The sequence below is a fragment of the Durio zibethinus genome, chromosome 18 (assembly GCF_047325235.1).
Source record: "Durio zibethinus cultivar Kanyao isolate XHJ-2024 chromosome 18, ASM4732523v1, whole genome shotgun sequence".
In the NCBI taxonomy this organism is placed as follows: Eukaryota; Viridiplantae; Streptophyta; class Magnoliopsida; order Malvales; family Malvaceae; genus Durio; species Durio zibethinus.
Window position 1 is genome coordinate 4,267,391 of NC_143179.1, and position 12,674 is coordinate 4,280,064.

At 33.7% G+C, this 12,674-nt stretch overlaps 3 protein-coding genes across 3 annotated transcripts; 1 reads left to right on the top strand and 2 right to left on the bottom strand.

Moving 5' to 3' along the window:
* Positions 1 to 2,925: 2,925 nt before the first annotated feature.
* LOC111299010 (putative protein phosphatase 2C 27) lies at positions 2,926 to 6,072 on the top strand. Its single transcript, XM_022893850.2, has 4 exons — positions 2,926 to 3,322; positions 3,835 to 4,035; positions 4,883 to 5,094; positions 5,369 to 6,072. Exons 1-4 carry the CDS (start codon positions 3,161 to 3,163, stop codon positions 5,928 to 5,930), a joined length of 1,137 nt encoding a protein of 378 aa, XP_022749585.1. The 5' UTR covers positions 2,926 to 3,160; the 3' UTR covers positions 5,931 to 6,072.
* A 775-nt stretch (positions 6,073 to 6,847) lies between these two features.
* On the bottom strand, positions 6,848 to 9,120 carry LOC111299009 (putative glycerol-3-phosphate transporter 5). The gene is made up of 2 exons (XM_022893849.2): positions 7,978 to 9,120; positions 6,848 to 7,601 (listed from the first exon to the last, which is right to left on the bottom strand). Exons 1-2 carry the CDS (start codon positions 8,927 to 8,929, stop codon positions 7,057 to 7,059), a joined length of 1,497 nt encoding a protein of 498 aa, XP_022749584.1. The 5' UTR covers positions 8,930 to 9,120; the 3' UTR covers positions 6,848 to 7,056.
* A 1,472-nt stretch (positions 9,121 to 10,592) lies between these two features.
* Positions 10,593 to 12,220, bottom strand: LOC149513622 (uncharacterized). Its single transcript, XM_089746802.1, has 5 exons — positions 11,934 to 12,220; positions 11,789 to 11,838; positions 11,577 to 11,652; positions 11,120 to 11,184; positions 10,593 to 11,036 (listed from the first exon to the last, which is right to left on the bottom strand). Exons 1-5 carry the CDS (start codon positions 11,992 to 11,994, stop codon positions 10,830 to 10,832), a joined length of 459 nt encoding a protein of 152 aa, XP_089602928.1. The 5' UTR covers positions 11,995 to 12,220; the 3' UTR covers positions 10,593 to 10,829.
* Between the last annotated feature and the right edge of the window lie 454 nt (positions 12,221 to 12,674).

Sequence of the window (12,674 nt, forward strand, 5' to 3'; positions counted from 1 at the left end):
AACGAAGACAGGACTTGCAATGATCATTATTTATGCCTACTTTTTGCCTTTTTCTAAACTTTATGATCTCTTATCTTGTTTTATCTCCTAAAATTAGTTTTTCCACCTTCCATTAAAAAAAAAAATCAATTTTTTATTGGTTGCAAGATTAAGATTCTTCGTATTTACATTACAAAAAGCTAGTGCGATTTATGAACGTCTAATAAAATAACCAACTTTTTGGTTAGCGACCATTACTGCAAAATAAAACAATCTCCAAGTGGCCTAGACAGCCTCGAGAAAGACACAAGGCTGGGGTTCGACCTCAGCTTTCCCCCTCTCTTTTAAACCAAAAAAAAAAAAAATCTCCAAAGCCAAATGTTGGATCTTTGAAGATATCTATAGAAAAGGAAGATATTTTATCTGTCAAAACATTTTTTTTTAATCACTACCTTTAGAGGAAGCAAAAGAGAAATCTAATGTCACTTTCTTTGCATCATCTTTGCCCTATTCCTTGTCTTCTAATTCACAATTTGCCTAAAACTTCACTTTCGAATCTTTTTAGCTCAATTGTTACCAATTAAATAAAACAAACCTCCCTGATTTAGCATATCACTAGTTTATGGCAATCATTCATTTATAGAAAAACAAATTAGATTTGTCCCTGATATTATCGCAATCACATTAGCCCTTGGTCTCTTCAATACTTTTTTTTGTTCAAATTACAGATCAGGACAGAAAAAAAAAAAAACAAGAAATTCCTAGCTTCACTTTCACAAATCCTAACCCTCAGGGGTTAGAAAATTACAAATATATATTTTTAAGGAGATTGACCAAATGGGGAACAAGAATTTGGGTCATTGATATTTAACTAAAAATTAGGTGTTATATTTCATTAAAAAAAATTTGAGTTTGATAGTGAAAAATAGATAAAAGTGATTATTAAATTACTAAACCTTTAATGTTAAAATTAATCTGTAATTTGGATTTAACATTATGATTGATAAAAATTAAAAAGGAAAAAAAGGAAAGAAAGAAGAAAATGAAAAAGAAAAAAAATTCTTATGTTTGGTATAAATTATGAAAAAAAATATAATTGAAGATAAAATTATAATTAAAATAATGTCTTTTTTAATAATAAAAAGATTGGGCTTTCAATCTATAGTCTTAAGGATAATATAGCCTTTTTCTTATAAAAAGTGAATCAGCAAATCAAGATGGTATTTTCGGTATGGAGAATTCTCTATTTCCATCATCATTTTTGTTTTACGCACTCCATTACTTTTATTAAAATTAAAATTTAAATTAAATTTTTTATTTTTATTAAATACAGTAAAATCTCTCAACAATTTATTTTTTTTATACCCTCAATATTTTTTCTTGCTTTTCTTTTCTTCTCTTTTCAATCTTAAATCCAAATTAATTGTAAATTTATCAAATTAATCCTAAAATTATATATTTTTTAATTTTTCATTAATTGAAAGTAAAATTTTGATATTTATTTAATTTGATTTGATTTAAATGCATATAAAAATAAGTTAAGATTAATGAAGTAAATTTCGTAGAATTCAAATTTTTTGAAAATAAATTTTCAAGAAATCTTTAATGCTCTCAAAATTTTATTTTTAAAAAGTTTTAAAACTCTTAAAATTTTATTTTTGAGAAATCTCATTTTAAAAAATATAGCATAAATTTCATAAATTTATTTCTAAAAATATATCATAATTTTTTGAAATAGATTTTTAAAAATTATATTATATTTTCAAAAATCAAAATTTGAAAACATAAAAAATTCTTGACTAGGTATCAAAGAAAGAAGGATGAAAGAAAAAGGACGAGGAAGAAGAGGGAAAGAAGAATGAGAGGATATTTTCATCATTTATTGAATATTAAATATAATATTTAATATATGTCTATTTTTTGAAAAAAAAATTGTGGAATGTATATAAAAGATTTTAGAGTGAATTTAGAAGTCCTTTTTGGTATTTTAACCAAGCCTCGACCAACCTTTTAGAAACTTAACCACTGGGACAACCGACCTAATTCCCCATTGCCGAGCTCACATCTCATCTTGGGAGTCAAAGAGAAAAGTCAGATCAAATCGAATCACGTGATACGTCAGTAAAAATCTACCGCATCAAGCCGGGTACTTTGATTCTTGTAATATTTAAGAGAGGATAAATTAATATTTATAAAATATTTAGATTTAATTTAAATAAAATTTAATTTTAATTTTATTATTATCGAATTTAAATAATTTAACTTATTAATTCAATCAAATTTAAATATTTTTATATTTAATTTAAATTATTTATGAATTTAATTTAATTTTTATATTTTAATATATTTTAATTATTTTAATTAATAAAATATTTTAAATTTAAAATTAAATTAAAATATAAATAATTAAATTTTTATCTAATATAAAAATTAAATTTATTTTTATATATTAATTAAATTTAATCGAACGAATTTAAATATCTTAATTTTTATTTCAAATTAAATTTAAATTAAAAAAATTAAATTAAATTAAAATATTAAATTTAAAATTTAAAATTAAACCTATATTAATTTAAATTCAATCTATTACATTCTTAATTAGATCTTCCTTCAAAATATACATACTCCTCCCTCCTTTTCGGTAAGGCAAGTCACTTTACTATTATATATATTTAAGAAAAATAAAACATAGGGTCAGGCAGGTAATTTTACAAGGACAGAAGACATTTCCTGAGCAATGCTGCCAACATTTTGTACCAAAAGGAAAATTATGAATACATTTGAAAAAGAACAAAAGCATTAGGAAAAACTTTACCATCCCAACACAACTGGTTTTCAGCCACGCTTTCCTAAAGAAAAATCTGGAATTGCTATTTCACCGGCTCTTCAATTTCATTGACTTTATAGTTAATAAAAGCATAAATAATAGCATGCAAGAGAAGGCAAGGGAAGGGACCCCCCATTTTTGGATTACAACCAATGCATTATATTCTCAAGCATCTTCTCTCCAGTCCATTATTAACCTTTTGATTCTCACTCTCTTCTCTCTTTGTTTATCTTCTTTTTTGCTACTTTACTCTAGATAGGCTTAACAACTTGCTGAGAAGCTGAAAAAGGAAGCCACCCACAAAAAACGTTGCCATTTCTTTTCCCTTCTTTTCTTATCAACAGCATCACCATCATGTGTGTTGAAGATGCAGAGCAGGTCAGACAAGAAACGGAGGACCTTGGTGACAGCAACAACAAAAAGCCTTGGCCTTTGCTTTGTGGTGATAATTTCATGTGTACCCAGATGGAGAATTGGGACGATAAAGACGCTCCTGTGGTCAATGGCAGCAATAGAGTTAGTATCCTAACTTCATTTTCTGTAACAATTTTTTTTTTAAAGAAAGTTGCTTTTGATGATAAAGTTTCTTATAATTCTGTTGTGGGTACTCGTCTTTTTTGTTTTCTTTTCTTTCTTTCTTTTTTTTTTTGCTTCAAGTTGAGAAATTCGTTGCCGTAAACGTGTTCTTGGCGGCATTAAGCCTTATGTAAAATAGCCAATTTTGATACTTTCTTCCCTGTATATGCACTTTGATCTCCAGTCATATATTCATGTTTGATGAATTATCGCGGTTCAGTTTTGCTCAGATTCATCTGTCATGTACTCATGAGACTGTTTTGTTCACAAGAGAAAAAGAAATTTGTAGTTTTCATTTTTGTTGGTCTTTTTAATGTTAATTTCATGTCTTAGGCAGTTTTATATGGATAAGATTAAGTTCATTTATTACCCTCTCTTCCCTGACAATGCTGCTGCAGGTTTCTTTTATGATATTCATCTGATAGTCTTATTCTCATTTGTGTTTCATTCAGCTGGAAAGTATTTCTGAGGATGCAGTTGCCACAGACAGAAAACATGATCTGTTGACAAATTTTATCCCCACTCTTCGGTCAGGAGAGTGGTCTGACATTGGCGGTCGTCTTTCTATGGAGGATACTCATATCTGCATTGCAGACTTGGCTAAGAATTTTGGTTGTAATTTAACGAGTGAAGAAGCTGTTTCCTTCTATGGTGTAAGTTCGTAAACCATCCTTGTTTTATATATATTGTCCTATTAGACTTTTAAATATCCTTGCCTTTAATGCTATTTCTTTTCTTATCAATTTGTGGTTAATTTTAGAATATGGAGATAAATCAAGGATTCTTGTTAAACTGTTGGTCTAGGAATAGAAGCTTTTTACAGTTGTTCATTTGCGGTAATTTGAATTACTTTCAGATAATGACTTAATTGGAAGACAAATAAGCTGTCATCTCTTAAGTCATCTTGTCTTCTGCATTTTTAAATTATATTCTTTGGATGCACATAAAATGCTGGAACCCGTTGCTTTCAGTAAATGATTGAAATTAACTGCTGCTGCTACTTAAAATTAGCCATCTTAAAAGTTACAGTAATAATTTTGGATGAACCTGAAAGTAACAAATTCCTGAATTTTAGGCCATGCCAAACACAAGCATAAATGTTCTTAGCTTATAAACCTTGCATTAATTGAGTCAGCAATCAGTTTAACCCTTTCAGCTTGTGAGCCATCAGAGCCAGTGGTATTGTCCTCTTTACCAGTTATGTTCTTAGTTTAGCTCTATAGTCTATGCAAAGCAAGGATGATCAAACAGATGTGATACAACATGAAGTTGATGCAGAGTTCTTCATAAAGGATGCAGGTGTATTTAATGCTCTTGGTGGAGACCTTGGCTACATTATTTCTATTGAAACATGACCATTAACGAAGAATAGCTATCTGTTAGTAGAAACTCATATTGTCAGCCAAAACCAATGCTCTGGGTTCGCATTAAATAAAGTATAAGAGAAAGTTAAGCTCACAAGCATACATAAACATTCTCTTGTTTGGCATAAAAAACCAGGTTTTTGATGGGCATGGAGGAAAGGATGCATCTCATTTTGTCCGTGATCATTTGCCTAGAGTTATTGCTGAGGATGCTGATTTTCCCTTAGAACTTGAGAAAGCAGTCACTAGGTCTTTCATGGAGACTGATGCTGCATTTGCAAAGTTATGCTTTCCTGAGTCTGCCCTGTCTTCTGGCAGTACTGCTCTCACTGCAATGATATTTGGAAGGTAAGCACTTCATAGCTTTTCCGTTGGCCTGACTGTGCTCTTTTCTGTTTTTCTGCCCCTCCTTGTTTTCTCTGGTTGGAAAGGAACAAAATCAAAATGACATTGAGAAACGTGACATTACACAATTTGGTGCATGTGAGTCTGGAGAAGTGAATCAATCCAAGGCACTTTTTAGCATGCATAATCTGGACATTTTGTAATTTGTTTTGAATACACGTTTGAATCAACATTTATGGTTTTGCTTTGCCTGAAAGTGTGATCTTCGCTTTGACAGGTCTTTACTTGTGGCCAATGCTGGGGATTCTAGGGCAGTACTATCACGGTGTGGAGCAGCTAAAGAGATGTCAAAGGATCATAGGCCATGTTGCATGAAAGAGAGGACACGAATTGAGTCTCTGGGTGGATCCATTGATGATGGTTATCTGAATGGTCAACTGGGTGTCACACGGGCATTAGGTGATTGGCACCTTAAAGGTGTGAAGGAAATGGGCGAGAGGATTGGCCCCCTAATTGCTGAACCAGAACTCAAAATGATAACATTGACCAAGGAAGATGAGTTTTTGATCATAGGTAGTGATGGAATATGGGAGGTTTTTACCAGCCAAAATGCCATAGATTTTGCAAGGAGGCGGCTTCAGGAGCACAATGATGTGGAGTTGTGCTGCAAAGAAATAGTTGAAGAAGCAAAAAAAAGAGGAACAACAGACAATTTGACAGTTGTTCTGGTTAGTTTTCACTTGAAGCCACCTCCCGCTTCTGTCATAGAAAGGGCAAGAGTCTGGAGACGTATTTCTGCTGAGGGGCTTCAGAGCATCAAATGCCTCTTAGAAGGATAGAACTCTATATATTAGTTAATCACTCAGTACATGGTACACAAAGAAGAGAATTGGTTAATAATTGATTATACACCGTTCAGGCAGGATCCCCCTGTTTATATACATTCATCAATAAAAGAAAATAAAATTTGCAAGACTCAAATTGTGGAATTATGATTCATAATTTTATAGATTTTAGATTCTCATTCCCGATCATTCTTATATTGGCTTTTTCATAATAAGTTCTGGGATAATTTGAGGAACAGAATTGATTTTTTTTTTTTTTTGGATAAAAGAGGAACAGAATTGATTTGTATATACGGGGCACAGTTGATTGTAAACAGAAATAATTCTGTTATTGTACTATTTTTATTGCACACAATTGTCATCCTCCTGATAGTGCTAACATTGAACTTTTGACAGTGTAGCCTGTGCTACTTTGGAAATCCAACTCAACACTAGCATCATGGAAATGAGCAGTTGTATGCACAATGTAGCCCATGCCACATAAATGCATCCAGCTCTAGCATTGCATACCAGCGTAGAAATGACAGGTTGCGTATGCACATGTTTGCATGAAGACACATAGCAACATATCACAAGACTGCAAAAAGAAATCCTCCCCAGTTTCATGATCTTCAGACAAGTGGGATCAATTTCTGATCTGTTTACATATCTATCTAGGTAATTATCTCCTAGCAGACAGGCATCAAACACCATCTTTGTTAAATAACAATCGCTTCTACAAAATTTACTTGCACAATCCAAGATACAACTATTTCCATTGTTACTATTCTTCTTTACCAAGACAGAAGATGTCGAAAGCTCATCCATCTTGCGAAACCAGTTCTCATATTCATAAAGGGCAAGCAGCAGAAAGCTAAGATTTTAGAACACAGCTAAAGAGCATTTTTAAGAGTACAAACTTTGATCTAGTATAGATAAAAAGAGGAGTAAAGCTCATTCTGATACAAAAAAATTGTTGTACATGTATAAGTGAATTGAAGATATTGTGTATAAAAGAATGAAATACAATAGAAGATATAGGTATAATGAACAGAAAACTTTTACGTCACATGCTGCATCCTAATGAGATCCTATTCTATAAGTACCAAAGACAAAAACAGTGATGCCTTGAGCAACAGTGTCAACTTGTGGTCACACTACTCCAAAGCCCTTTCCCTTCATTTACCGTCCTTCCAATCTCAATTCTTGCAACACGAATCAAGAATAAACTTGCAAACAACATAGCAACAATAAGCATAAGGAATACACTATTCCAACCCCTAGTGGATATATACCCAGCCAAAAGGGGCCCAAGAGCTGCCCCAACGGAGCCAGTACCATCTATGATTGCAGTCACGGTTGCTAATGCACGGGAGTTTCCTTTAATCAAGTCCTGGGTACCAAGATCAGCAGCAACTGCGGTTGTAATCAGTGAATAAGGGCCATTCACTAGCAAACCAGAGAGAAACATCAAGGCAATATTGGTAACAATAGAGACACTTCCATAAATCCGGTAAAAAATGAGTGCTGGAATTGATAGTAATAAGAAAGTAACTGAAGTAACTGCACGAGCTTCAATGACATCCGAAATGAAACCTGCCATTACCCCACCAAAGACCCCTCCAATGTCGAATATTGTAGAGAGGATCCCAGCAGTTTTATGCGACAAATGCACTCCCGCAACATCTACAATTCCAACAGAAATTTGTAATAAACATTCATCATTTTAGCTAATCATTAATCCAAGAGCAGTAAAAATTCACTTCACATATCTAAAACATTCTCAGGCTCCATAGCATATTACATAACGATAATCATCTGTCAGAGGGCTATTAAATCCATTTCAGGCTATTGCCAGTTTGCCACGATCAATACTAGGACTGGTTTTACTAGTATATGAAATCCTTAACTTAAAACTAATACTGATAATAGTAAATTATGGCCCCCTTTCAGATGGCCTTATTCATTGAGAATGCATTTCTATTGAGATTTTCCATTTGATATCCTAAAACGATCCAAATTTGATCTTGTAACAATAATTGCATCAAGTGATAACAAGTACCTGTGTGCCTTATGTAGAAGGGTAACCAATACAGAAATGTGTAAGCCACCAACTTCGAGAAGAACAGGCAGAAAGCAAATGGTGCCACACCTGGCAACCTCCATGCCTCTAAGAATCCAATGGCAGCCAAGGAATCCGAATCCTCATTCTCAAGCAGCACTGCTTCCTCTGACTCAACTTTTTCTAAATTCCCCTCATTTTCTCCCTCCACATTCATCTCAATCTCCTTCCCAGGCGCCATGATTGCGAACCCCAATTCATCAGGACTCGCAACTAAAAAACAAAAAACCAAAACACCAACTACAATAACGAAAACCCCAGGCACCAAAAAGGACCAACCCCAACCAAACTCCAAAACCCCAGAAGCCACAACAGAACCAATAATGTTCCCAACAGACATATTTGAAGTCCAAACCCCCATAATCAACCCTCTCTTCTCTTTCCCAAACCAATTCCCCACAACCGCAACCACACAAGGCCAACCTATGGATTGAAAAACCCCACAAACAACTTGAACACCCATAAAATAACTAAACAAATGAACATCAAACCAGTAACCAAGCCCGAAAATTATCGTAAAAATGCCACTGCCCATCATTCCAAACACAAGAAAAAGCCTTAAATCAATCCTATCACCTACATGTCCAGCAAAAAACATGCCTATGGCATATGATAATAAAAATGCAAGATCAAGCTCTCCAAGCCGGCGAGTTCCTTCCGACCCGTTAAACGGGGCCCATCCGGTGTCATTAGAGCTTGAATTTGATTCAATTGTGGGTCCCAGGATGCTTTTTACGATGCTGGGGGGTTTCCGAGAAGCGTGAAAAGAGGCGTAGGCTAAGAAAGTGAGGATTAAGACGAGGATTTGGTGGAAGAAAAGGGTTTTGTGAGGGGGTTTTAGGGTTGGGAAAAGGGTGAATCCTAAAGCCAGGCTTAGAGTTTTAGAGTGCATCTTCAACGTCTGAAACTCAATTTACACTAAAATTTTTTGATGTGATATAAAAGCAAGAAGAAACTGCGGTGAATTATGGGAAGCATGAGATGATAGAAATCAATAAAAATGTAGAAATATTTGGGAAAAAAAAAAAAAGAGTTCGATTAGAGACGAAGAAAACTGAGACAAGACAATGGAGTTTTACAAGTACCTGTCTTTCTGCCTAGCTGAATCTAAGTAGGCGGTTACGTACAACGCCAAAATTTCTGTCCCAGCCTTAGTTTTCCGATAATGCCCTCGCAGTTGAATTCTTAGTTGTCAACTTCTAGCGCCTAACTTTTGAAAATTTGCCTCCTCCTTAAAATACAAATTTTTTTAATTGCTCAAAAGAATTTTAAAGAAAAACAAATGTCTTCTTACTAAAGTTGGAATTTTTCTGGAGGAAAATCATATGTTCAACTTTCTAATTTTTATTTCGATTATGTAATAAAACTAATTAGCAGTATAAAATATAAGAAATAGTTTTAAAAATTCGTCAATTCTTTTTTTATCTTTTTACTGTAGTTTTTCTTTTGTAAAAAAATTTATAAGAAATATTTTTTTTTCTTAAATATTCTATTCACTGTACTAGCCAGAGAGGTAAAGGAAATGACACCCCCCCCCCCCCAAAAAAAAAAAGAAAAAATTATTGTGAACAATGTAAAAGAGTCAAGTATTCTATCATGCATAGAAATTTTTTACAAACCAAATAACATAAGAGTGATTTTCTTAAAAGATTTTTTCTTTTTCTTTTGGTACATGAATTTTTTTTCATTTTGGCATTTTTTTTTTACTTGAAAGGGTACTAAAATTTGAAAATTTGTCTAATACATAGGAAAATAAAATTAAAAATTTGACATATACTCACTTAAGTATATTTTAAAAAATAAAAAATTAATTTGACTATAGCAATGCATTTGTTCCTTAGGTACAGTTATGGGGACAAGATTTTCATGTTATAGTACAGTTTTCAGATTTACATGCATAATGTCAATAGGAGCATTATCTAAAGATTTTTAACACCCTTAAAATTTTTATTAATTAAACATGCAACCGAATTGTATTTACAAAGACCTCTTACCAACACAAAAGAAAACGTGTCTTGCCCAAAATTAGACGTCAAACAGCTGTTTCCAAGCCTGAGTTACTTGGAAATGGAAAAAATCAGATTTACATGGAGTTTCATTGCAGCAAATAACAGCATTTTTTTTTAAGCTGCTGTGCATTTTTCTTTGTGGGGCCAGTAAATGCTAGGCAATTATATTGGAAACAACTTGACATGTCCAGCCATCAGGGTTTTGTAGCGAACCAAAATCCTTGTCCCAACACGTGAAAGAGACCATACTCTAGGTAGAAACATTTCTTCATTTGCATGGTCCACCGAAATCTTGGCCCCTGATGCCACAATATATATAGGTGACCCTACAAATGACATGTGAGCCCACATGTAAGAGCGACCACTGACCATTCGAACACTATAATCAATATGAGACAGATCCAGTTAAGATCTAGATCATTATCCAACCAACGCATGTGTGAAAGAATGAATCCATAATTTCTAAAATCAGAGAGTTGTATTATCAATTAGGTTACATCTTTATCACTGTATGCCAACAATTATTAAATCCATAAATTTTTTAAGTTTTTCATTCTATAATATGTAAGGTCGCAAAGCCTAAAGAGCCCCCAAAAAGGGTGATCATTACTCAATCATCAAAAGTGATGGTTTAACAACAACTATGATAATAAAATACTATATATTACGTACAAAAATCGTTCCTAATCCTAAAAAAGCTGCCGCATTCCTGGAATGCTGTCCAATTTCTATTCCTTTATTTTGCTGGAATTAAAACTTTTGCTTCCTTTTACATTTCTTTCTTTAGTTGTGTATTGGAGGTTTTCTCCTGGCTGGAGAATAGTCCATTTCAGCTATGTCCATAATGTCGGCATACCGGTCGTGAACCTCCTGGTGTTCGGAAATTGTCGTTGGATCAGCAGGGAGTTTCTCTTGCTTCTCACCATTTTCTTGGTTGCCTGATTTGACTTTTGAAGTAGGGTTAGCTTTGTTTTCTCCATTCTCTTCGCTCTATATAGGGGGAGAGCATAATGTCATGTAGGGGAAGATATAAACCCTAGCTATGGAAATTTAGATATGAACAGTTAACCAACCTGTGAAGTGGTGGTAGGTGTAGGAGTACTGGCATTCGTTGCAGTAAAAAGTTTCCTACCCTTACCTGCAAAAATGAATATGAATGTGAAAAAAATCCGACTTAGATATATATGTCTGTTGGATTTTGTGTAATACAAGACAATGTGGACTTTTTTAAAATTCTGACTGATAAAACTGGCACAAAATGACCCATAACATATAACTGATCCAGGGAATTAATCATAGTTAGAGAAGCTTCTTTGTGGAGAAAACTGCTCTGTCAGATTACATGAGACTTCAAAGAATAATACTAGCCTGCCTGGTAGTCAAAACATGGAAGAAAACTAATCCTAGTGCAGGGAAAATTTTAATGGTGCTTTGGTCTGTGCCTCCTAGGTCCATTGTAATCTTCCTGAATGCTTGGTAACAAGTGGTGTGATTTGTTCAACACTCTAGAGGCTTTTTCTTTCTTGGTACCTGCACAATGCCTTTCTTTGCAGAGAATGACCTCTTCCACAACTCCATTACTACTTGTTTTCATCAAAGTACCCTCCTGCAAATAGCAACAGGTTTTACATTTTAATATTGGGAAAGGAAAAAATAAAAGCAAACAAGGTTTCATATCTTACAAATATTCAACTTGTATTGAACTGAATGCATAAATAATGAAAGAATTGGTATATACTAACATGCAATTTAGGATGCCAGGCTGATTTGAAACTTTTCTCCAAGCGAATCCCTTGAAAAAAACATAAGATATCAGAATTGAATGATATGTAATGGCAGTGCAGAAACAGGAGCCCTGTTGTTACTAAGATCTATTTCTTGGCATACCTTGAACACTAGAAAGGAAAATGAACACCAGAAGAGAGATTGCTAAGCAGGAAGGCCTCATTTGCAGAAAAGTTTGTGAAGAGAAGAGAAATTGTTAACAGATATGGAATTCTAAGGTCAGTAAAAGAAGGTGTGTTTCCCTTTTTGGTTTCTCTTTCTTTCTTGGTGTAGGAACTTGAATGGTTAGACCTTTTTGAATTGTCAATAGCATGGGAAGTGCCTGCCTTAATATATACTACTTGGCTGTTTGAGAATTTTCTTCCACTTTCTTTGCCTTTTTCCCTTTTTCCCTTTTCCCCTTTTTCCTTTCCCTTCTAAAGTGATAAATCCATAATTTGTCAAAGAAAATGACAAATCGTTTGGGAACCCCAATACCCCATTGTTCAATTATGGAATGTGTGTGGGTCTTGTTTAATGATACTTAAGTTGTGGACTCTATAGGCCTGTAGGGGGACATAGTTTCATTTTTAATTAATGGGGATGCTCTCCATTATGTTCAATTTTTAAGTGTCAAAATGACACACAAGAAAGGCAAGAGATTTGAGAAATAACCTCGAAAAATGAGAAGCTAGAACATTTTTGCCTTTTGCATTTCTTGAACTGCACTACCTTTTGGATATAGCTTGAGGGTTTTCTGAAATCCTGTCTCTCCTCCCTTTTCCAATGTCATTAACATAAAGCTGCTTGATACTGTTTTTAATTTCCCAAATGAGCAAATCCTTGATAAAGTGAAACAGAAAA

Coding starts and splice junctions, on each gene's coding strand:
- LOC111299010 (XM_022893850.2), top strand. CDS start 3,161: ATGTGTGTTGAAGATGCAGAGCAGGTCAGACAAGAAACGGAGGACCTT. Junction 3,323..3,834: donor TGGTCAATGGCAGCAATAGA/GTTAGTATCCTA, acceptor TGTTTCATTCAG/CTGGAAAGTATTTCTGAGGA. Junction 4,036..4,882: donor AAGCTGTTTCCTTCTATGGT/GTAAGTTCGTAA, acceptor ATAAAAAACCAG/GTTTTTGATGGGCATGGAGG.
- LOC149513622 (XM_089746802.1), bottom strand. CDS start 11,994: ATGAGGCCTTCCTGCTTAGCAATCTCTCTTCTGGTGTTCATTTTCCTT. Junction 11,839..11,933: donor TTTCCTTTCTAGTGTTCAAG/GTATGCCAAGAA, acceptor GTTTTTTTCAAG/GGATTCGCTTGGAGAAAAGT. Junction 11,185..11,576: donor CAAAGAAAGGCATTGTGCAG/GTACCAAGAAAG, acceptor TCATTTTTGCAG/GTAAGGGTAGGAAACTTTTT.
- LOC111299009 (XM_022893849.2), bottom strand. CDS start 8,929: ATGCACTCTAAAACTCTAAGCCTGGCTTTAGGATTCACCCTTTTCCCA. Junction 7,602..7,977: donor CTTCTACATAAGGCACACAG/GTACTTGTTATC, acceptor TTGGAATTGTAG/ATGTTGCGGGAGTGCATTTG.